This window comes from Anarhichas minor, unplaced genomic scaffold (assembly GCF_050575085.1).
Source record: "Anarhichas minor isolate MPS153535 unplaced genomic scaffold, ASM5057508v1 ptg000011l, whole genome shotgun sequence".
Taxonomy (NCBI): domain Eukaryota; kingdom Metazoa; phylum Chordata; class Actinopteri; order Perciformes; family Anarhichadidae; genus Anarhichas; species Anarhichas minor.
Genome location: NW_027466457.1, coordinates 8824280 through 8848010, shown reverse-complemented (window position 1 = coordinate 8848010; position 23731 = coordinate 8824280). Strand labels below are relative to the sequence as shown.

Here is a 23731-nt window from a genome sequence, read left to right as displayed (position 1 = left end):
ATGCCTCCTAATGCATTTCAATAATATGTCTGAACACAAAAAGCACACTTTATATCGGTGAATTAGTTGATAATCATCGACGACTAATTAACAATGTGTGTTTCCTAAAAAAGAGACGGTACTTTAAATACATATTGAATCATAAAGTAACTTGAAAATATAAACCATTGAGTAAACACATTACAGGATGCTATTAATCTAACCTTTGATTTGCTGTGTCGAATTATGACCAAGGCTTGGGATGATTAAATCAATAGGTGTAATAAATACATAATTACACTCCGCTCTCCTCATTTGATTGGATATTGAAGTGTGGGGGTGCACGTTTATGCCAGTAATTCCTTTAAATCATTACACAACAATTCATAGACATTGTTGAGAATACGAATGATATAACGTCTATTTGAATTATATAATATCTGTTGGAGGGCACAGCACAGTTCCCATCCTGAATGTGATGACTGCATTTACCTGTATCAATGGAGGGGTGTTTTGCTGATGCAGCATGGCTGATCTCACAGCTGGAGCCCATTGTATTGCTAGTGAATGAGGGCTGGGAGACGGGAGGGTCATTGTCAAAAGGCACGGTCGCTGGATCAATATCTGAATTCATTAGGCGGCTGACTTGCAGCCATCAATATCTCCTCATAATTACCAGGTTTTGTGGTAGAAGCAGATGCTGTTCAGGGTGACCTTATTACCAGTGGCCTTTTGTAACTGATAAGTCACTATGTTCACCTTGTTTTGTTGTCTAAAATATATGATGCACAGAAAAGAAGATCTCACAAGGCTAAGTTGCTAAATGGGAAATCAGTATAGTTGACTCCTGATCAGTTTGTAATTTGAAATGTACTGTATAGTGATGTAGTCTATGGACCTAACTAGAGCTTGACATGTAAATGCAACAACTCAAGATAAGTCCAGTCAATTCTAAAGCCTACCGTTCCTAGTCTTTAGACCCTCCTCTTGAATAAGGAAAACTCCACTAAAAACCTGTATAACGGGGAAAATGTATAAACGTAAGGGACAGAACATCAGCAGAGGAAGGATTCAGAACAGACAGATATGCAATAAATGTCTTATATACAAAGCAGAAGTGATGTAACGACCTGGAGAAAGATAATGACAATATTATCAATAAAGTATGAGCATGTGAAAAATATGGACAGATTATAGAAGATGCAAAACTCAAGAATACCAACGGGACAAACTATACATTCAAGCGTATCTGCCAAAGTGCAGAGTAATGTCTGTCAAATAACCAAATGTCAATATAGATACATATTATCAGCCAACATAGGACCTCCTTGGACATCTTTGCTGCAGGTGTCACTTCCAAGTGAGGCTCTAGAAAGGAAGAACCGCACCATCTCTGATCATCACATCATCCTGTAAGTGCAATGTCTTGTGACAGTTCCACCTGGAGGCCCCTTGGGTCCCCAGACCTCAATTGTTGGAGACGCACTTGCTTCTGGTCCGTACTGTCTGCGCATGCGTAAAGGGGCGAGGGTGGGGGCCCCTCGGCACCCCTGTAGAGCCGTCGGTCCTCTGTTGCTGGCAGAAGTGCTTTTGGGGATATACGGACAGCACGCAGGGCAGCGGCGGATCGCGGTGGGAGAGAATGACACAGATATCCGGATGAATGGCGAAGTTTAAGATGAAGGTCCACCAGCACTGGCTGTTTATTGTTTTGTTTCTGCCTTTATCAAGTAAGTGTGTTGTTTTGTTTTTGTTACTGATGTTATCGTTGTTACTATATACGTGCTGACCCGATAAGAGGTCCGCGCACGGACTGTTGATGGCTTAATGTGTATTGTTAACGTTAAATGCGTATATATGTTTAGTTTAACGTTATTGTTCCTAGCAGACATATGCAACTATTTCTTTAATTGTTTTCTGAACATTGACTAAAATGAGATTACTGAACAGGTTGTTCAACTTTAACTGTATTCTTTCTAATAGTCCTGTGTTTCTCTGTCATTAGAGTTAACCAAAGCAAATATTAAAACATCATACCAAACTATTACATCAATGTTTCTGAGAGATAAATGGTGTTTTTTAAAATTAGGATAGCACATTATACATCAATGCTAACAACCCTAATTCAGCTGCTTTACACAGTGTCTGTCATACTAAGAAATTAATATCGACAACTCCATTCTGTGTGCTTTTTTTAAAACGTTTTTTATAACGTCAATGTCATTTTCTTGTAATATTACATGATATGTGTAATCTGTATTGTGCACTCTTTACTAATGGTCCCATCCTTTTCCTCCAGGTGTTTTGTGTTTCAGCGAGTTGTCCTTCATCACAGAGCCCAGTGATGTTACCTTACTACTACAGGACCCAGCTGTCTTGGACTGTCAGGCTCATGGGCTTCCTCCAGTCACCATCAAGTGGCTGAAGAATGGAGTTAAGTTGGCAGAAAGTGAGCACATACAGTTTCTGCCCAACGGCTCCTTGTACATACCAAAGATAAAGCACACCAAGGAGGATTCAGATGAAGGATTCTACCAGTGCCTCTCCCAGAACAAATATGGAGCTATCCTAAGCCAAAGATCACGTCTGACTATCGCAAGTAAGTATGGAGCTCAGAGTGAAAGGGATTATCTGAGGCTAACATGGACCTTAATCCTGTTGGAAGGATGGGTTAAACTTGTTGGTGATTTCCACTTTGTGGTGTCAACATGCAGGCATCAGAATGGCAAGTTCATGGGTTATTAACCTGGAGATGGGGAGCAGATGTACCCCACCCCTCTCTTTTTTTCTTTACTGAGGAAGCACCTCTAAAGTCTGAGTTTCAATGTTATTGGAGCTTGTTCAGACTTAGTCATGCTTGAGTTTAAAGCTGTCGGACCAGTTATAGGATCATTTTAAGAGACAGTTAAAGGTAGATAGTGAGTCAATCTAAAAGCTCATAAATACTCCATAAACATGCCCTGAGTCTGAGCACACTGTCTGTTCCCTGTTTTGAGGAAACACAACACTTGCACACTTATGGAAGTACAGGAAACATTGGCAAAACGTTAGAAATTAGCCTTCTCTCTTCTTATGTTAGTGGGTTTGCATTGTCACTGCAGACTGTGGCTCTGTGTAATTGCTGAATGGTCTGCTACACAGAGGAATCTCTGAACGGCCACTTGCCTTTTAGCTTTTGTTTGGAGTAACCCCGACCGCACCAGAAGAAAAGGCTGGCTTTTCAGGGCATTTGTTTGTCCACATATCAGTGGACAGGACAGCTGTGTCTATTCAATGGGCCTGGTCTACCATGGACACTTTTCACAGGTCTTAGAAGGGACATCCCTTGACTGGTGTCATGGAAACTAGCATTACCTTCTGAAATATACTGATTTTGACACTGACACTGAGGTTAGAAAGTCTGGGGCAATATGTCCCAATACTCAACAGTACAGAACTATGAAGACCTAGATACAATTATCACACAGGAAGAGATTTATAATAATAGAAAACAGGAAAATTAATTTCATAGGCTTATAGACACACCAAGTATGCTTTGACAATTTTGTTGTGATTGTTGTCAATCTTTTAAAGGGCAACAAAAAAAAAGGATGACCACAGAAAAAAACCTCAAAAGTCAAGTTTGGCCTGGCGTCCAGCCTTTGTCACTGAAAGGGTTAAAGGTTTTTTTTGGTCAGCTGTAGGCAGGGAGTGGAGGATGGGCCTCCTCTGTGCTCCCCTTCTGTCCAGAGGTCCTGGGGGTCAGGGGTCAGCAGGGAAAGCCTTTGTGATGTCACAGGCCTGCTCTGGCTGGGCTGCCCTGCTGTTCCTTCTCACAGCCCACAATCCCTTCCACTGGATTAGTCCCTCTGTTGCCCTGTCAAGCAGAGCCCTTTTGTTAAAGAAAGCCCAGTTTGTCATGTGGTTGAACAGGCCTGATATTCCAGTAAAAAGAGATGACCCTCTCAAAACATGTTTACATTCAGGTGGTATTTTCCTTGTTGTTCTAGGACTACATCACTAGGTATCAGCTATCTGTCATATATATCTTACAATATCCTCAAAATAAGTACACATGTGCTTTGCCACTATCATTTTATACTATTGTAGCATTTGATATGTCATATACACAAATATACACAAAACATACAGATTACAAGATCCTCTTTTGTAGCCTAATGGTAAACTGACTTCGATCTGGCTCCCAGTTTGGGTTAAAATTGAATGGACAGGGGGTTGAAGCAAACTTTGACCTCTTCAGAGTAACCTTTGTGCTGTTTGACCTAGATATTGATTTGTTCTTTACAACAGGGGTGACCATATTAGCGGATCAGTCTGTGCAGGCCACACCCACCACCTACATCACTGATCCCAGCACGAGTGAAGACGGTTATCTCCCAGTGGAGAGTAAACAACTTACTATTTTTAACTTCCTACCTGGTGTTGAGGGCTTTTCATGATCACCAGTCGGCTATGTTGTCTTAGACAGAATAAAGGGATCATTCCAAACTTCATCAAAATGCTGACCATTTGAACTTAATTTGGGATTTGGTTGTCATGTGTTCACACTAAAGCAAACCTGCCTTTCCAGAGGAATAATTCACAAACAAACCCTAAAGGATCTTTTGCCCAGGTTTAGGCCTACTCCCTAATGCACTTCACATATGCAGGATCTTCAGTTTATTTGTGTAATATTGATGAGATTAGGTCTTGAATGAAAGTATTGGTCTTTAATTTGGATGTCCCAAAGCTGAGTATTTAAATGTGGAGCTTCAGTGGGAGAACAGGGTATTGATTTTCTTTAACATGATATTGACTTCCTTCCTGTGAGTGAGGGGGGAGGGAGGGATTTACCACCTTAATGAATACAGGTCATTGGTCATATCTTACAGAGTATTCTGGAGACAAATGCAGATTGGTGGTTGTTACTTGTGGTGATTATTGAAAAGCTTTTTAAATACACATGAACAGAATGTGACTCAGCAACTTCATCACAGTTGTTTTAGTCATTTTAAAGCAAGTATACTTAATCCATGTCTACATAGCAGGTTATAAGCACAACATTCACATATGCACAGATAGCTGTAAAATATGTACAACATGAATCTGACTAAATGGCTTTTTTTCTGTGTGTAATTATGACATCCCTGACTTCTGCAAGAAAGAGAAAAAAACTTTTACATTTCAACATTGTTTTTGATAGTTTTATGTTCCTATTGGTTGCTGGCAATCCTTCTTATGCAAAGGCAATTGATTAGTTTTTATCTATAACAATGCATCATTCAGTGTCATTCTTCCATTGATCCATTGATTGGACCAGCTGGTCAGTCTGGGACCTGATAGCTCATCTGCCCACAACCAAGATCATGGCGTCTTCCAAAGATCAATTATTTTCATACAATCAGTTAACATCCATCAAAGTCAGGGCTTTGCATGCATAATGTATAATGCTTTACCAAATATTGAAAGAAAATGCTATATTTAGTGACAAACACAAATAACCGCAAAAGAAATTTTATGAATAATCATATTAGAATATTTAATTCAGCAGCCAACTACTAAAACAACTGCTAGTTGATTTCATAATAAGCTAATTAATTAAGTTTTAGTTGAAATATTCTACTGCTGATATTTCGACCTTAATTGATACATTTTTTTTTCACAGGTATCTCAGAGTTTGTGTTGCATCCTGTGCCTATGGTGGTGACTGAGGGCTCATTGGCCCGATTCTCCTGTGCTGTCACCTCTAGCCCTCCTGCCGCCATCAACTGGGAGCTCAACCAAAGCACATTACGACTACGAACAGACAGGTACCTGTCGACACGCCTTGAGTCATTTTAGACACCATCGTATAATCCACTGGACAACATGTGTTTCTAATCTAGAAGGAGCTCCCAAATTCTGTTGCTGTCTACATATACCCCCCAGTTTGAGCCTAACGTTATTGTTGTTTGTTCCCAGAATAACAGTTTTGTCCAACGGAGTCCTTCAGATCCACAATGTACAATTGGAAGATGCCGGACAGTATCGATGTGTGGCAACTAACATCGGTAGCCGTTTGAAGAGTAGAGAGGCCACACTGACTGTCTACCAAGGTACAGAGACTGCATTAAAGGGATTTTAGAAATGAGCATTAAACAATCATATCATATAGGCAATTGATTTTTTAACATTTTCCTTTTCTTGTGAAGGTGCAGGTCCTAAACCACGTCAGAGGCCCAGAATCATTGCAGGACCTCAGAATGTCACAGTTTCTCTTCACCAAACTGTGGTGCTGGAGTGTGTGGCCACAGGCAATCCCTGGCCCATCATCTCCTGGAGCCGTGCTGACAGTAAACCCATTGATGTGTACAACGCCAAAGTGCTGGGCAATGGAAACCTTGTTATTACTGATGTCAGTTCCAAGCACAGTGGAGTCTACCTCTGCAGGGCCACCACCCCTGGAACCCGCAACTATACTATTGCTGCCGCCAACCTCACAGTTCTAGGTACACTAAACTCTGAAGTAGTTTTGCAGCACTGCTTCTTATTGCTTCTCACATTCCATAATGCCTTAACACAACTAAAGCTTTTGCAGATGGAACTAATTTTATACCTGAAGAATAAGTCCATGCCTGCTTGGAAAGAAAGTGTTATTTGCAAGATGCCACAAAATTTGTGTTTTGTGAGCTAATAAATAGAAAGCGATAGCCTTTGTTTTCATCACTTTTCTCTTACTCCTCTGCTTTAGTGCCACCATCCATTGTCGAGAGGCCCGAGAGCCAGACCCGTCCAAGAGCAGGCACTGCCCGGTTTATGTGCCAAGCAGAGGGAGTGCCCCCGCCACACATCAGGTGGCTAAAGAATGGAGAAGACGTTCACTTAAATGGAAGGATTAAGATGTACAACAGGTATTGCAATCAAACCGGAGTACCGTGAAAATCATCAATTACGATTGAATTTCTTGAGGTTAGTGCTGGTTGTTAATATTTTGTTTATTGCTTCACAGTAAATTGGTGATTACCCAGATCATCCCTGAAGATGATGCCATCTATCAGTGCATTGCAGAGAGTGAACAGGGTTCTGTGCTGTCCTTGGCTCGCCTTATTGTTGTCATGTCCGAGGACAGGCCCAGTGCACCAAGAAATACTCATGCTGAGACCATCTCAAGCTCTGCTATCTTACTGGCCTGGGAGAGACCGCTCTACAATGCAGACAAAGTCATTGCCTACTCCATCCATTACATGAAGGCTGAAGGTGAGACCAAAAGGAAGAAACACTTAATTCTGTTAAAAGTTTAATTTAAGCAGTTGTGAACTGGGAGCTGTGAAGGTGCGAAAAGATGCAAGATCACAGCTAACCACAATAAGATATCTCACGCTCACATGTGATAATCTTTCCTTGGTGAAGGCCATCTATTGTTGCTGCACAGAGCATGCACAGAGCAGAGGTCAAGGAGGACTCAGAATGGCAACTTCACTGAAATAACAACAGGTTTAGCCAGCCCATTGTCCACTCCCCAGCTCATTCTGCTTCCAGTTAAAGGGACGGGGTATCTTTTTAAAAGCCCCATAGTCTTGCAAACCAGTAGCATTTAACATAAAGCATTAACGTAACAGTTAAGTAACTCTATTAGGATAAATCTGCCTTTGTAGTAAACACATCTTCAGATGTTTAATTAGGTTAGCTTGAAGACCCCTGGAGGAAGTTATGTGGCTGTGACTTGTGTTACAAATGTTTATAGAAAAGATGAGTGACATTCAGGAACTGCCGACATCAAGCCTTTGAAAACACTGACTGTTTACATGGTACATGTCGGACAACCTTTCATAGACGTCTCTTCTTCTTTGGATAATCTTAACCCATTTCCTAACCCACTTTATGATCCGTTCCATGTCAGGTCTAAACAACGAAGAATACCAAGTTGTTATTGGCAACGACACGACCAGTCATATCATCGATGACCTTGAGTCAGCTCGAAACTACAGCTTTTACATCGTGGCTTATATGCCAATGGGAGCCAGTCGTATGTCAGACCAAGTCAGTCAGCATACCCTGGAGGATGGTGAGCATAGAGCATTGAGTCTCCCAACATTCCTTGCAATAAATCACTCTGGTAGTTAAGCTAACATGCATGCTAGGGATGTGTATACAGAGCACATTTTGAGTGGAAATAAGGGGGATGGGTGATTCTAGTGTTAGCACAATTTTCTACTCACTAACAGCAACAATTTGTCAATATATACTGTAGATATATGACAGTTTGTTTGTTGCCATTCATGTTTATATTCTAAAGAAATCCATCACCACATCAGAGCTAAGTATATTTTTATATCCATGTCCATCCACAGTGCCTTTGCGTACCCCAGAGCTAAGTCTGATCAGCCAGAGCTCCACGGACATTCAGGTGATTTGGCAGCCGCTGCCCGCCAAGGTGAGCCGCGGTCGGTTGTCTGCATACAGACTATCCTATCGTACAGCTGCGGACAGCGCTGTCACCTCTGTGGAGTTACCTCAGAACAGCACCGAATATCTGCTGGAGGGCCTGCAGCCTGACACCATCTACCTGCTTCGCATGGCTGCAGCCACCCGCGTGGGCTGGTGCGAGCCTTCTACGTGGACCTCGCACCGCACACCTAAGACCTCCAGCAGCAAAGGTAAACCTGCAGAAGGATGAAACAGAAATGTTGTCTGGTTGTATAGAGCAGTTTTGTTCACTTATTTTTTTGCATTTGTCACTAAGTTTTCATGCATAATTGAATTTATTCAGTGAGGTGAGAGGCAAACAACAGGTTGCTGTAGAGTAATAGAATCACGTGGTGCCAAAATTGTAACTGGCTATGCTTTGCTTTTGTTGAGTCGCTGTTTTGCTGCTCTTAGAATACCAGGAGGATCACTAGAGCTCATGCAGAGTGGCTGGCTCATGACTAGAGTTTGCTCTTGTAGCATTGTCCCACACTCTTTGTGTTGGTTACCCAGGAACCTTTGCCCTTCGCTGTCAGTGATGTTAGAGTGGCCTCAGTCACGGGTCATAAAGAGAGGGCCTCAGGCATCTATGTGGGGGAAAGAATAGCCTCTTTTCATGGCCTGGTGTGTTGGGGGAGGCTGTTTGTTCACCAAAGCTGGACATCTTGTTTTCAAAAGTTTGGTTATATATTTAGGTGTTGAAGAGCAGCACAGCCGACAGAATTATACTTTTTATTTGAGAGCAAGATCTAAAACATGATTGCTGGTGAATGAAAACCCAAAATGTAATGTGCACCTTAGATAATAACTAGTTCACACCCAAACCATTGTGTTAATGAGATGATCCTCCATCCATCCTTTTTCAATACCCAATGTCCTGTTGTTTTTTCTTTAGTCTTCCTTTGCGTTCAGCAATTTTCTTTGAAAATAAGTGTGTATTGATAACATTTTCGCTGTCTCTGCCCCATAGTGCCTTCAGCCCCTACTCTTCAACTTGAGCCGCTTAACTGCACCTCCATTGTGGCCCGCTGGCAAACCTCCCCACAATCTGTGGTTGTGCAGGGTTACCGGCTGTGTTACCATGAGGAAGGCCAACCGGAGCAGCCCATCATCCAGCTGCAGGCTCAAACCTATACCTACACCATCAGTGGCCTTGGTGAGTGATGCACTTGTCATAGCCGTCTATTTGTGAGATGATGGGATAGTGGAGGGGGATGAGAAACATATAACGTGTATATTTCACTATGTTTCTACCATCTAGACCTGTACATTTGGTCTAGAGACAACAGAGAGTGACCGAAGGGTTCTCACTCAATTCGGTCCCAATTTAATTCAATGGACAGTTGGAAGCTATATTTGCATTTTGCCCTCTGTCATGATCAATATGGGCTGACCCCTCTTGCCTAACCAGTAGCCCCTCCAGTCTGGCTGCAGTATTGTGTGGGAGCAGGCTCCCAGGGTTATAGGTCAGGATCCAGATGTCCCTCCCGCCACCGTTTCCCATCCTGAGGCTTGCATAATTATCCCTGGCCATTGTGTTCCATCCAGGGCCAGACCTGCCCTGTAAGACCCTGGCCACTACCCCTTTTAGCTGGACACTGAAGCACACAAACAAAGACCCCTGGGACTGGCCAAAGCTGGACCGAGCCACTGACCTCTAGCCCTGAGACAGCAGTCCTGGCTTAGGACCCTGCCCCCACCGGTCATCTGTGCTGTCCATGTCAATAGCCCTCAGCAATCTATGTGCAGCATGAACCAGGGCCATCAAAACTGTTAACAATATAATTTTGTCTGATGTGAATCTTTAAGCACAGTGCACTTCCTAAGCAGTTCCGATCCAAAAAGTTAAATTAACAATGGGTAGATTATTAGAAACTGTTTTTGATCAAAATGTTTTTGTAGTAATACCTTGCTCGATCTGGAAGAACGCTTCAGTTTGATTCTATATTGATAATCACACAAGCTGTGATTGGTTCCATATCACTAATCTCAATACACGTTCTGTTTTGGAGCCATGTTTCTTTCTGCGTTGCTCCAAGTTGAAGGCTATAACACAAGGCCAGTAGGAAGGACGTGAAAGGGGGAACAAAAGGGGCCCAGCTCCTCTCCCACAGTCCTGCGCAGTCCCACAGATTCCTTCTGTTCTATCTTGGCCTGACCTGGTGACCCCAGTCAAAGCCCCCCAGTCCCATGGGCCTAGGATCCCAGCAGCTGAACGCTGCCACTGGCCCAGCCCCCCACAGCAGGCCTGGACACACCGCCTTCACTGGTCAATACCCAAAGGCTGACCTTTCACACCAGAGGCATAAAACAAATCTTAACACTCACGTTTCAAACAAAAGTTTCCCAACCCCAGGCCCCAACGATCTTGCTGATGTCTTTCAGCCAGTACTTGATACAGCCTTGTATTTCCCATAATTACTTTTTTTCAAGTTTTACCTAATCTCACCTCTGTTGTTGTCCTCAATGTTTGTGATTTGTTTGTATTGTTTTTGAAAACACAACCTAGTGCTGATAGGGTTTTATAGTTGTAAAATCTAATATAGGCTTTCAAAAGGGAAAGAAAATATATTTTTTGTGATAGTTTTTATTGAGCTTATTGATCATGTCACCATATTTACTGGGCCTTGGGGCTGGTTGATTTGTCTCATGCTCCTTACACATGACAACACATGATAAATGAGAGGTTGGGGTGACTCAGGAGACCATGCATTGTCCATGCATAAGGAGTGGCCATTTATGACCTACAAACGTCCCCTCCTGCAGCTAATTGTCAAAGTGTCTGCCCTTTTTTTAAAGATGCTGCTCTATTTGTTAACCATCAACTCTGGTATTTTAATGGATATATTTTAGAGTTTGGAATTCTTGTTTGGCCCCAATTGGACTATTCGAAATAAATAATAATAAATAATAAACTATTTGAAAAAAGCTGCTCTATGCGATTATTGTAACGTCAGTTTGACCAACCTTCATTTGCAGTTTAACAACATGGGTAGAAATGGTTGAAAATTGATTATTTTTGTTTCAGACCCAAGGAGAAAGTATCATGTCAAGATTCTGGCTGTCAGTCAAGCTGGAGATGGCTATCAGACAGACCAAACAATTAGTACCCCGGGATGTGTGTGTAAGTATATTTCTCTGTTGCTTTTTTCAGAAGTCTTACAACTTAAAATGGAATTCAAACCTTTTCTCAAATTGAGGAATGTGACAAAAATATGCATTTTACTTGCATTGTTCAGCGGCTAGAGACCAACTGGCAGCAGCCCCTCCGCCTCCAGGTCATGTGACTGTCTTGGCCAACAATTCATCTGCAGTGTCTTTAAGCTGGAGCCGTCCTACTTTCCCTCCTGGAAAGGCTGTCAGCTATACAGTCCGTTGTACACCTGTGGGCACCCACAACACCTCTGCTATACGCTACCTTCAAACGTAAGCTGAGAACCCCCCAAAAAATCTGTAATTTACATCTGACATAATGAATAAAACCTCCAAAAGATCTTTTGGTTAGTTTGCACAAGTGTTAACGCTATGTTATAGTGCATGTTTATGAATTATGTTTGTGCCCTTGTAATTTAAATCATTTGCTGTTTGAAATGATGATATAAGTATTTAAGCTTACCTTACATTCTCACATTTTATAGCAGTCAGTATCTCTGGATTATTGTCTGCCGAATGCCCATAATGTATGAATGTTGTCTGCCCACAGTACCAGACAGAGTGTGATGGTTCAGAATTTGGATTCAAACACTCGCTATGAGTTTGTTGTGCGTCTTCATGTGGACCAGATGTCGAGTCCCTGGAGTTCTGTTGTTTACCATCAGACTCTGCCAGCAGGTAATAATATCAATTACTGTAACATCATTTTGTCATGACTATGTTGCTGTTTGTGTATCCCACCCCTCTGCCGTCCAGACTCAATTCAGATAATTGCGTATTTCTCACAAAATGTCTTAGCAAGTGTTGTTTATTGTGAATGTGATTTCTCTGTGTGCAGCACCTAGCCACCCACCAGCAGGAGTGCGAGTAAGTCTGATCGAGGATGACACTGCTCTGGTGTCCTGGAGGGAGCCCATAGAGCCCAATGTGGTGGTTACGCGCTATACCATCCTGTACGCTTCCCAGAAAGCCTGGATGGCGGGACGCTGGCAAATATTGCAGAGGGAGGGTGAGTAGTGGACTGGATCGTGTTTTCTGTAAATTCATTGATGCAGAAAGCACCTACAGAAATCACATTGCAATTTTATAAAGATATACAGTAGTAGAACATTACATAGATCGATAGTGAAAACAATGAGGTAATGTCCTAAAAGAAATGAAGAAATTCCCTTAAGCACAATTAACTAACAGCTAAGGCACTTTATCCAACATAGTATGAGTGTTGGAGTGCTGTAGGGCAATTTTATACATATAGGAACATTTTATTTTGAGGAAACATTTCAACATATCTTACCCTGTAGATTGTGTATCACAAGGAACCTTCTGTCACCCCAAGTTATAGTGGGTTTTGTATCATCTGACCTCCCCAGCTTCAGATATATTCTGTAAACAGATATTCATGCAACATGAATTGCACCAGTATCAGTTTTCTGTATTTCTAATCCTTGCTGCTTTTGTTTACAGGGAGCCACACAATGGCCCTGCTGGAGAAGCTGGAAGCCGGGAACGTTTACCTGGTGAAAATCTCTGCCTCCAACCGGGTTGGTGACGGGCCTTTCTCTAACATTGTGGAGCTGGCACTGAAGCGGGGAAACACCCACCGCAGCAAGAACCCCAGGCACTCTGACAGCTTCCCCGATACAACAGGTAAGCATCATTAAACACTGGAGCATACATGATAAGAGGTGTCTTATCTTGATGAGTTCATTCATTTGTTGTATCAAGCTGCTAGTTATGTGGCAGGACGTTTATAATTATATGAAAGCAAAGCTATACTCTGATGTTAGTATTCTTAGCTTGAAATGTAATGATTTTAATTTCTCTCAGGGTATAATGTAATATTAGGGTTTTGATACCACTTAGTGCCTCAAATTAGGCTTCATTTTATTAAGTTGCTTCATTAAATCTATGTATCTTGTGCTGACAAAGTGCATTTTTACTGTGAGGTGATGTGCTTTGACTTCAGTATGGATTCATAGTCGTAGTAAAACTGGTCTATGGGGAGTGAATGAAAGTTCCTCTCTGGTAGGAAACAAACCACTAGGAGGCGTAAGTCAGCAACGCTTGACAACCTCATTAATTTATAACCGAAAACAACTCTCCTGTTTATTAATTTTCTCTAAATAGTTTTAGGTCATGTGTAATCATTTGTAATCTGAAACACTGCTTTTGTTATCTTCCAGTCTTATCTGATGGTCTCTACCACATAGACCAGAGGTCTATGACAGGGATCATTGTTGGTGTGAGCATCGCCTTGGCCTGTATTGTTATGTGTGCCTTAATCCTCATCAGTAAGGGCAGACCAAGGTACTGATCATCATCATTTTGCAATAATGAAAAGCTGTTGACAATTACTTTAGAAAACATAAACAATCTTTTCTTTGTTTACATTATTATCTTTGAATGACTCATAGGAAATCCTCCAGTCACAAAGTCATTGCTGTGGGAGCTGCTGAAGGTCCACATGCTGGTTTGTCTCTGCCCAATGAACACCACAGAGAGAACGTTGAGGCCCTTATACCCATGATAAGTCACCACTTTCTAGATACCAAGGTGAGCCAAACAAAGAGAGAGAGAGAGAGAGAGAGAGAGAGAGAGAGAGAGAGAGAGAGAGAGAGAGAGAGAGTGAATGATCGTGTGATGATGATTCTTAATTGAATTCATTTCACAGTTACATGTTCAAAGTTCAAAAGAGCACATGACCATGAAAAGAATCTGTGTTTCTCATATGTTTTCTCATTTGTCACAGACTGAAGCTAATATGGTCTTAAATAGTGCCGGTCCTATCAGCAGCAAGAATCAAAGCAAGAGGTGGCTGCTCCTCAAGAGGGAGATCAGGAATCCAGCTGAAAGTGATGTAAGTGATGCAACATTATTCTCAGTCAGTCAGATTTCTTTTTTTTTTTTAATCTTAAATTCAATTTGGTTGTCTCCATCCCATTAGGCTGAGAGGAGAGCCAGCTTGTATGAGGCTGGCAAAACAGTTTTGAGGTATGAGGAGCAGTTAGGTTCGGCACCCTTGCCACCTTCATCCAGGGAGATCATCTATGGACCGTATCACTCGGAGAGCTCTCACACCAGTGAGGGCAGCCAAGAGACGGGTGACTCTGGACACTACTCCAATGAAGAAAGCAACGAAGAGATGAGCAACCCTTCGACCAACCAAAGCTCCCGACCTGAGTCTTTTGTGTCGGACAATGGCCCCACTGCCGCTGAGCTGAAACAGTCTTTTGACGTGGAAAATGAGGAGATGTTGAGCCATCCCCTCCATCACTCCGCCCCTGATGCTACCCGCTTCTGCTACATCTCAGAGTGCTCTCATCCTGCCCTGCACACGTCACAAGGAGTCGGCTCCTGACATCACCCAGCCTAGATCTGCTCTCCAGCAGCCGAAGCTACGCCACTTCTACCTCGTTTGCTTCCTGAGATGAGCCCCTCGGTTATTTCCAGAGGCACATGGGATCAGGAAGCCAGCTGCTGCGATGGACGAAATGTGCTTTTGCTTCGGATCTACCTCAGGATTGTTTGAATGTTTGTTATAACATTTAATTTCCATTTTACTTTACTTTCTACCTGTTTGTCTTTTTGGCGTTGTCTGTCCTAAACCGAAGCTCACCCATGATGAATGTTAAAAAGAATGTCAGAAATGTACTGTGATACATTTTCATTATATTTAATTACTTTCCACTGGAGCAGAGGGTGAATTTGGGCCCTTTAGACCGATTATCTACCTCCCGTGTTCTGTTCTTGTGTAAAAATTACTACCTCCTTTTCACCACATGTTGTGCAGTATTTCTCAGACTCAGGGGACAAGGTGAAAACATTGTATTTGCCATGTCTAAAAACCTCTGTTGGGACGTTATTATATAGAGGTCCTCACTTTTTGAATTTTCAGAACTTTTATTTTCACGGTTTTAAGAGCTTTTGTTTCACATTGTTTGTCTTTGAATGGTGTATGTTGTGAAAATAACAAGTGCATTAGATATTGTCAAGCTAATTGAGCTTTATCATACAATATCGTTTGGCATTTCCAGTGCACTGAACTCTAAGCTTTAACATGGCCTTACTATCGAAAGGGCTTTGCATACTATAGAAGATGAGATCCAAAGATGGGAAGAATTGTACCCAAAGAGTTTTTGATAATACAATAGATATTCTAAGGCAACCAAAAATATAGAGAATATACATTAAGGGTGCGTTTGCCAAAATATTGTTCTTGCCAATGATGTAAATTTCCCTTATAATGGTGGTTTGAATGCTTTACTCAATGTACATTTTCTTGATGCTTTATTCTGGTGAAAGCTTTAGCACAAGTCTCCCCGGCTTGTGCTCCATTTGCCTTCCAGACCATTGCTAAATGCAGCGGTGATGCCGATGCTATTATCCAAAGAGTTGTCTCCTTCCTCAGATGGGTATGGCTTTTCATTCAGTTGATCCTTGGTGCTGTGAGGTGGAAATATTTGACACAAGATCAAAGATCCAGTTTGTCTTGCCAGTGATAGATGATGATATTTATTCTTTGTTTGGAGAATCATCTGTTACCGATCACAAATATAGCTGTATGGGGAAGAATTCTTTCTCTCTCTCCATGATATTTCCTGTCCAGGTGTGACAATGAAGGATTCAGACTATCAAAATGGAAACCCTCTGTGTGAAGAGCAACATAATCAATTTTTTATATCTTTATAATACAAATAATCCTAACCAAAGAAATTTGAAGGCTCTGTTATTTAGTGATTTTCTTTGGTTTTCATTCACATTATTTGCATTTAAATGTGATATAATTTTCAATGGCTTTGATTGTTAGAGAGGCATTTTTACATCGTTTTTTTTTAACTGTTCTGCTGTATTTTATCACCATGGGATTTTACCTGAATGATATTATTGGACATTTTCATTTAGATTGTCTTTTTAGCATGATGTCGTAAACAAAAACATTTCCCAATTTAAATGTGACATTTTTTTCTAAATGAATACGGCTGGTTTCATGTTCAAAGTTTGTCTGTGTTATGCATTATTATAAGAGGTTCATTTGAAAGCCACAGATAATTTTGCTGACTTAACTCAGGTGCCAAATGTAGATTTAGAATGTAGACTTAAATGTTAATATTTAAGTTATGTTTTTAAATACTAAAATTCATCTTTTAATCCAAAGTGAGCAACAAAACAAATTATTTTAAGTGTTGAAATGTTGCAACAGACTTTTTTGATACTCTCAAGATGATCGCAGATACTAGATAATAAAATTGTTCTTGGAAAAATACCAATTTGTGTTGCACTTTGTCTCTTTGGGTTTGTGTTTGTGTTTGATTTATGAGCCTTTTAATATTTATTGAAAGGTTAAGATGATAAGGAATATTTTGAATAACAGTGTATACAGCCTTGAGAATAGGTGACAAACAATGAAACCGTGCCAGATGCTCAACACTGAGTCAAGATTTCATCTTGTGTGAACACCACGCTCACCAGCTGTATGAGAAAAACAGCTGTGGAAGAAACACAGCTGTAAGACACACTGTAGGGATTCATGATTCAGTTAGGTGGGAAAAATAAAGTGTTAATTATTATTATTAAATTTGTAAATTTAAGAAATTATGAAATACTTCCAAACATTTGTCAATATTAAGAAATCAACTCATTTTTCACTACCCATCTCCATATGATTGGCTGAAAGGTAAAGTGGCAATGACATGTGGAAAGATGCTATTATGAAATATAAATTGTAGAAAGAGAACATTTTTTTATAAAAGGTGAACTTCAATAAAAAAGAACATCAAACAATATTTGTTCACACTGGCTATTTATTTAACAAAATCGTATTCTTATTCAAAGTATGGAGATAATGGACATGAGGAGGTTATACTATTCTGTGTTGCAGCAGTTCGGGAGGGAGTCCAAGCATATCTAAGAAGTAAGAACATAAATTATCTTCCTACTTACTAAGATAAGATAAGATAAGATAAAATAATCCTTTATTAGCATACAGTGTAGTGCAAACAAGAGACACAGTACAAATACCAAGATCAAAACAAGTATTATAGATAAGTAAATAAGTAATAAAACAGTAAAGAATATTAACTAAGTAAAAAATCCACAATAACTTAAATATTGTATGTACAGACAGAACCAATCGTCAATGCAATGTGTACTTTTATCAGCAAGTTGAATCCTTTCACAAATTGAAAGTATAAACTTGGTTTGACAGAAGGTCCAGCAGGGGGCAGCACATTCCTACCACGCGCTCCAGCAGCCAGGATCGAAGAAGACGAAGAAGAAGACACGGGGCGTTCTTGTTTTCATCGTCTGTCGCACGCAGCAGCTCTGCGGCGACAATGCGCATCGAAAAGTGTTACTTCTGCTCGGGGCCAGTGTACCCCGGGCATGGGGTTATGTTCATAAGGAACGACTGCAAGGTATGATCCCGTATTTCACCCTAAATAATCCTGTATCTGTAACAGAAGCTCGTGTTTGACTGTCAGCGTTCACCATGTAGCTATCTGGCTAACGTTAGCATGCTAACGTAACGTGCTGTTCTCGCTCACGTGGGACCAACATGGGGTTTTTAGTTTACACGGTAAACAACTCAACGTGGTGATCGTCTACCTCCGTGTTGAGTTATTTACATCGTGGAATTGAGGCATACTTTCTGAAATGTTAGATCAATTCTGCTTTTGATCAAATAAATCAAGTTGTTGAATAACTGGACGTTAGCAGGGCCTCGGGTTTGGCCTGTGGAGTAACTGCGCCCTCTGGAGGCGACGTTACACTGTGGGCAGAATTATAAACATCCACACAGTCATCTGTGAAGCTTAAACTGGTTGTTGAGATTGTGTCAGCGATATTTTTAAACTTTGCATTAATGTTTAAGCTCCAAATGTGTGGTACGCCCTCAATATTACACATGACTACTTGTGGTTTTAACAGTCACAACAAAGATCGAACATTAGCTTCACACGGGTTCATCTTCTTTTCATAGTACAGTTAAAATGTGTACATTTTCTAAACCCCATTAGTTTATAAACTATATTATGTTACTGTTTATTACAGTTTTAATAGTGAATAATTGTAAACATCTGTTACATTCATAATTATGTAAAATGCATATGGTGTTGGGAACACCTTTTTTTTCAGGCCCTTTTCCACACTAAATCGTCTTTTACATAAGCTTATTTATAAGCATTTTTGTGACAGACGTATACTAAGTGAGAGATTTTATAGATGAAAAATAAACTTGCTGTCAGGCTATGTAATGACAACACTGTTTTCTAAACTACCTCAAACATGCCTTGATTATGTAGCCCATAAAGATAGTTTAGATCGTGTGTGAAGTTTGGCTAATATAATGTTAAATCTTCTTCTTGAGTTAAACTTAATATAACTTTCCCTCTTTTTAAATGTATGAAGTCATTCAGATTCTGCAAATCAAAATGCCACAAGAACTTCAAGAAGAAGCGTAACCCAAGAAAAACCAGATGGACCAAAGCATTCAGAAAGGCAACAGGAAAGGAGTTGACTGTGGTGAGTTTGTGATCTATTGAGAACTATCTCTGTGTCATAAATTAGTTTTATTGTTATTTATCTAACAAACATCCTCTCTTTCAGGATAACGTCCTGGAGTTCGAGAAACGAAGAAATATACCTGTTAAATACAACAGGGGTCTGTGGGACAAAACAGGTAATGTAGAAATGTTTTTCTCACGTGTACTTGCGGTAAATTAGTTTTGTCATTTGATTTTTGAACTAAAGAGTTTTGTGTCTATTTTAATTTCTACAGTGGAAGCCATGAAGAGGGTGGAGGAAATCAAACGGAAACGACAGGCAAGATTTATCATGAACAGGTGAGCAAGTCATTCATATTTTGAGTTAATCTTTTTGCATCTTAGAGTGACCGTCTTATGTTAAACAGTTTTTATTGACGGGATTTGGAAAACCATGTTTGCCTCACCGCTGCTGTTTGTCTCCACTTAATAGATTAAAGAAGGGCAAACAGCTGGAGAGGGAAGAGGACATCAGCGAAGTGAAGAAAAATATTCACCTTATCAAAGCACCACATGCAGGTAAGAACTTTTAGAGTCACCAAATAGCCAAGTTATACACAAGAATGTATACTATGCTGAGTACTTATGAATGTACATAAAATCAGTCTGTGATTTCAGCATTGTTAAAATTGTGTGTTTTGTTTTTACAGGAAAGGCCAAACAAATGGAAGCCAAGATGGTGCAGAAGCTGCAAGAGGACGTGGACATGGGGGCTGAAGATGACTAATCTTGTACCCAAGAGATTTTGTTTATGTGACGACTCTCGTAAACAAGTTGACTTGTATTATATTCTACTTCTGTTTTGGAATTTAAAATTTCCATGATTCCATGCTGATGATCGACACAGTAATGGATTCACTTTTAAATAGCTGTACGATGATTGAAAGCATTGATTTAACGAAGATCTGCCCCCAAAGCAGTATTTAACCACATACCTTCCTGTCATTTTTTTTTCCTGTGTGGTAGTTGGGATTGAAAATAATTTACTCTTATCCTGTTGCAAAGTAAAATGTATTCCAGCCATGCAGAAAATGTTAAGCGGTAAACAACAAAAATGTAATAAACTTCTTTTTGGGTAATGGTCGTTTGATTCTTTTTCTGTGACATTGAACACACAATAACCATCGCTAAATTAAACATAAGTTGGTGCCACACTAAGTGTATATATAATATATTTGACAGAACTATGAGAAACCAGGACAATTGAGTTTGTTTGCTGATAAACCTAGAATTTCTGGTTATTGTTTTTGTATGAGGATCGTTATGTAGGAAGAGAAAGTTGGCTGCACTTAACTATACAGCACACATGATGTACATAATGTAAGCACCTCATTGAATGAGATTCACCTAACTAGTGTAGCCTACACAAAAAATACAATTGGGCTATGTTGATCATTTGGACATCTGTCACTCATTCAACTACAAGTTAACTGAACATGTATCAAACAATTCTACATCCTGTCTATAAGGGTGTGGGACAACAGGTATAAAAACTATATTTGTTATATTTTCCAACACAATTGTTTTCCTCCAGAAATATAGTTTAAGATGGGTTGAGAAAGATTAGTCTTTTCTTTTACCACCTATTTAGATGGTAGATTAGCAGGTAGATTTACACTGATTGAAGAGAGATTTGATACAACAGATTATTGAAATGAAATACTATGAAAAATAAAATATTTTATCTTTTATGCCCAAATACATTTTTCTTTAAAGATTCCAACGAATTAATTGGCAAATTAAAAGTAATATATTGTGTTTTATTGAGGCGAAGATGAGTCTATGGAAAGTCTTCAATAAAATTGTATCCATATGTAATATTCGTTGTGAAAATCGATTTAAAATATTTTAATATTTAAAAACATATTAAAGATGTTGTACAGATAAAAGCTTAGTGTTCCTGCTGCACTTTCAAAGCATGAATTATTAAACGCAACTTCTACATATTTAATGCAAATATAGTGTAAACGCACGTAGCCTATGACATCACTTGAGCCCTGAAGCTATTTTCACCTTTTAAAAAAAAATAGCTTTCTACTGCACAGATTGTAAAACGCTTGTATAGCGCGACACTTGATAAGGTACCATTTAAAAACAGATTAATGTGATGATCTGATTGTACCGGTCTGTTTTCCCATCTGCATATCTGGCATCGATTCACCGGCCTGTTGCTGGACAGGCTGTGCATGACAGGCTGCTGTCCTCGCCCGCCGATTCGTCTCCATCTGCCTGCAGCCTGTACCACCTTCCATCTCCCAGAAGAGCTGGTTTAACGGCTAACGTTTCACCCGCGGTTTTGCAAGCAAAGCAGGGATTCAACACAGCAATGTCTGAGGAGGTCGAAGGAACGAGGACTTCGGAGGAACAGCAGGTTAGTTGTAACGACTAACGTGGCTGCCAATTTAACTAACGTTCGCCCGTGATGTGCGCACGTCGAGTCTGCTAAATTAGCAGGCGGTTAGCAGCAGGCTAGTTAGCCAGTAGCTACGCTAATGTCACCAATGATGCTACCGCCAAGTCACTAGCTAATAAGCTCGTAGCGTTTTATTGGTAGAATAAAACAATAGTATTGTTGTTTTTGGGGGCTGACGTGTAGCGTAGATAGCCACAATTACGTGTAAATATGTGGATAGCTTAGCTTAAATTGGTAAATGTTGTAGCTTTAATATGCTAAGTTAATTTGGAGGATTAATGCTAACGTCAGTGCAAACACTAGTTTGAGTTTTCCCCTCATGGCGGCGTCTGCATATTTTGAATTATATAAAATAAATTGTAAGCACAGAAGCTGTAACTGCTGTCGGAATGTGTATTGCAGTTTCGTTCATCACTAATGTCGTGTGTATTTTCAACGAAATTTCAGAATTTTTCTCCCCTCAAGTCAGTTTAGCGGAGCATTCACCGTCCATACATTGTGTTCTTTCTGCAGGAAATGGAGGACAAAGTAATTAGTCCTGAAAAAGCAGAGGAGGCCAAACTGAAGGCCAGGTATCCTAACCTGGGAGCCAAGCCTGGGGGCTCAGACCTGCTCAGGAAAAGACTTCAGAAGGGGGTGCGTTTCATACCTAAACTTGGCTAGCTCCTTATTTCCTAAATACATGTCTTACAATATTCTCACTTTACATCTTCTGTGTCCAGCCAAAGTATTTTGACTCTGGTGACTACAACATGGCCAAGGCAAAGATGAAGAATAAACAGTTGCCATCGGCCCCAACAGAGAAGACGGAGATCACCGGGGGGCACATCCCAACACCTCAGGACCTGCCTCAAAGAAAGACTTCAATTGTGGCCAGCAAACTGGCTGGTTGATGGTTTCATGTTTTACTCTCTTGTTACCATTCCGACACCCACTTCATATCTACCTGCTGTTTACGTTTTTGTTTGTTTTTTCACCTTTCTATGTATTCTCCAAGAACAAGTAATGTACCAAGCCAAATTCTTGAGACAAAGGCACTGAATTTTGAGTGGGTTAAATCAAACAAAAAGAAGTAGCTGAACATGTTTCAAGATCTTAAAAAAAAGAATGAATTGTGATTGATTATAAACAATATTATAAAAATGAATGGACGTTAATGGTATCTCACATAACATTTTCACCTTTTAAGGATATATATGCCTCCGTACAAATTGCTTGTCTAACAGAAGTTGAAGAGCCTGCGCAGAGAAATCTTGTTCTGCCATATTACTGATAATTACTGAGGCGAAAATACTTGAGTTATGACTGCAGACAGTTTGCATTGATGCATGTATGAAGTAGAAGTGTGACAGATATGCTGCTCATATGGAGGAATATCTGTTTTAAATAGTGAAGTGATGTTATCTTGCTTTTTTGTTGTTTTCTAATCCTTTGTTTGTGTCCCCTCTCTATGAAGCTGTTTGATTCTGTGCTTTCAAAGTACTGACAATTAGACCACACACACTTTATAGCCAGCTGTATTTTAATTCATTTTAGTGACATTCATTTGCAAGGACTTGCTGCTGGTGTCCATTTCATCCTAACCTCTAAAATGGCCTTAAAAGTAATGAACCGTTGTTCCTCTTGAGCAATATTTGCTCCCTCAGTGAGAATCTTGGTTATGAATTTTGCCTGAAATGTCTGTCACTGTCTGACTGGAATCACTTAGGATTTTATGGAAAGAAACTCCCATGACATGTCTGGAGTGTGCATGTGCATTTACTGTGCAGTCATACTGTGCCATTTGTTTTGTAAATAAAATAGTTTTGCATAATATGTCTCATGTTATTTAAACTACCCACACAAAGAAGAGCTCAGTTTATGTAGTACGCAAGTAAGATGGAAGCCTAAGAGGATACAAATATGCCCTCATCCATTGGTGGGTATTTGCTAAAATATTAATATTTTCCGATTAAGGATTTAGATATTTGATTATATAACACCAGATGAGCAAAACACATACATGTTAATGGGAAAGTAAGTGAATAACTTATGAAAATGTAGAGGTAAGTTAGTAAGCAGTGACATATACAAATTTATGATTGTCTTGACCAATAACTATTTAATTTTGGAGGTAAACTGCTCCATATACTGGGGTGGACCCGAGTCTTAAACACTTGTCTACGTGTGTAAGTATCTTTATTTTCATCTGGAATGTGTCAAGTGGTGTAAAATGAAGTTTAAC

General features: G+C 40.1%; 3 protein-coding genes across 3 annotated transcripts; all 3 read left to right on the top strand.

The window, feature by feature from the left end:
* The first annotated feature begins 1586 nt into the window (after positions 1 to 1586).
* Positions 1587 to 14914, top strand: prtgb (protogenin homolog b (Gallus gallus)). Its single transcript, XM_076089933.1, has 19 exons — positions 1587 to 1709; positions 2279 to 2578; positions 5624 to 5768; positions 5920 to 6053; positions 6150 to 6446; positions 6689 to 6848; positions 6947 to 7194; positions 7838 to 8002; positions 8289 to 8594; positions 9374 to 9559; positions 11432 to 11527; positions 11643 to 11829; positions 12107 to 12234; positions 12395 to 12565; positions 13021 to 13203; positions 13740 to 13863; positions 13971 to 14109; positions 14306 to 14413; positions 14501 to 14914. The coding sequence occupies exons 1-19, from the start codon at positions 1643 to 1645 to the stop codon at positions 14912 to 14914; spliced, it is 3558 nt and encodes a 1185-aa protein (XP_075946048.1). The 5' UTR covers positions 1587 to 1642.
* A 2896-nt stretch (positions 14915 to 17810) lies between these two features.
* rsl24d1 (ribosomal L24 domain containing 1) lies at positions 17811 to 20173 on the top strand. The gene is made up of 6 exons (XM_076089251.1): positions 17811 to 17969; positions 18961 to 19074; positions 19159 to 19231; positions 19331 to 19394; positions 19528 to 19613; positions 19745 to 20173. The coding sequence occupies exons 1-6, from the start codon at positions 17889 to 17891 to the stop codon at positions 19819 to 19821; spliced, it is 495 nt and encodes a 164-aa protein (XP_075945366.1). The 5' UTR covers positions 17811 to 17888; the 3' UTR covers positions 19822 to 20173.
* A 1128-nt stretch (positions 20174 to 21301) lies between these two features.
* On the top strand, positions 21302 to 23320 carry arpp19b (cAMP-regulated phosphoprotein 19b). The gene is made up of 3 exons (XM_076089250.1): positions 21302 to 21465; positions 22021 to 22143; positions 22230 to 23320. The coding sequence occupies exons 1-3, from the start codon at positions 21421 to 21423 to the stop codon at positions 22398 to 22400; spliced, it is 339 nt and encodes a 112-aa protein (XP_075945365.1). The 5' UTR covers positions 21302 to 21420; the 3' UTR covers positions 22401 to 23320.
* Positions 23321 to 23731: the final 411 nt, after the last annotated feature.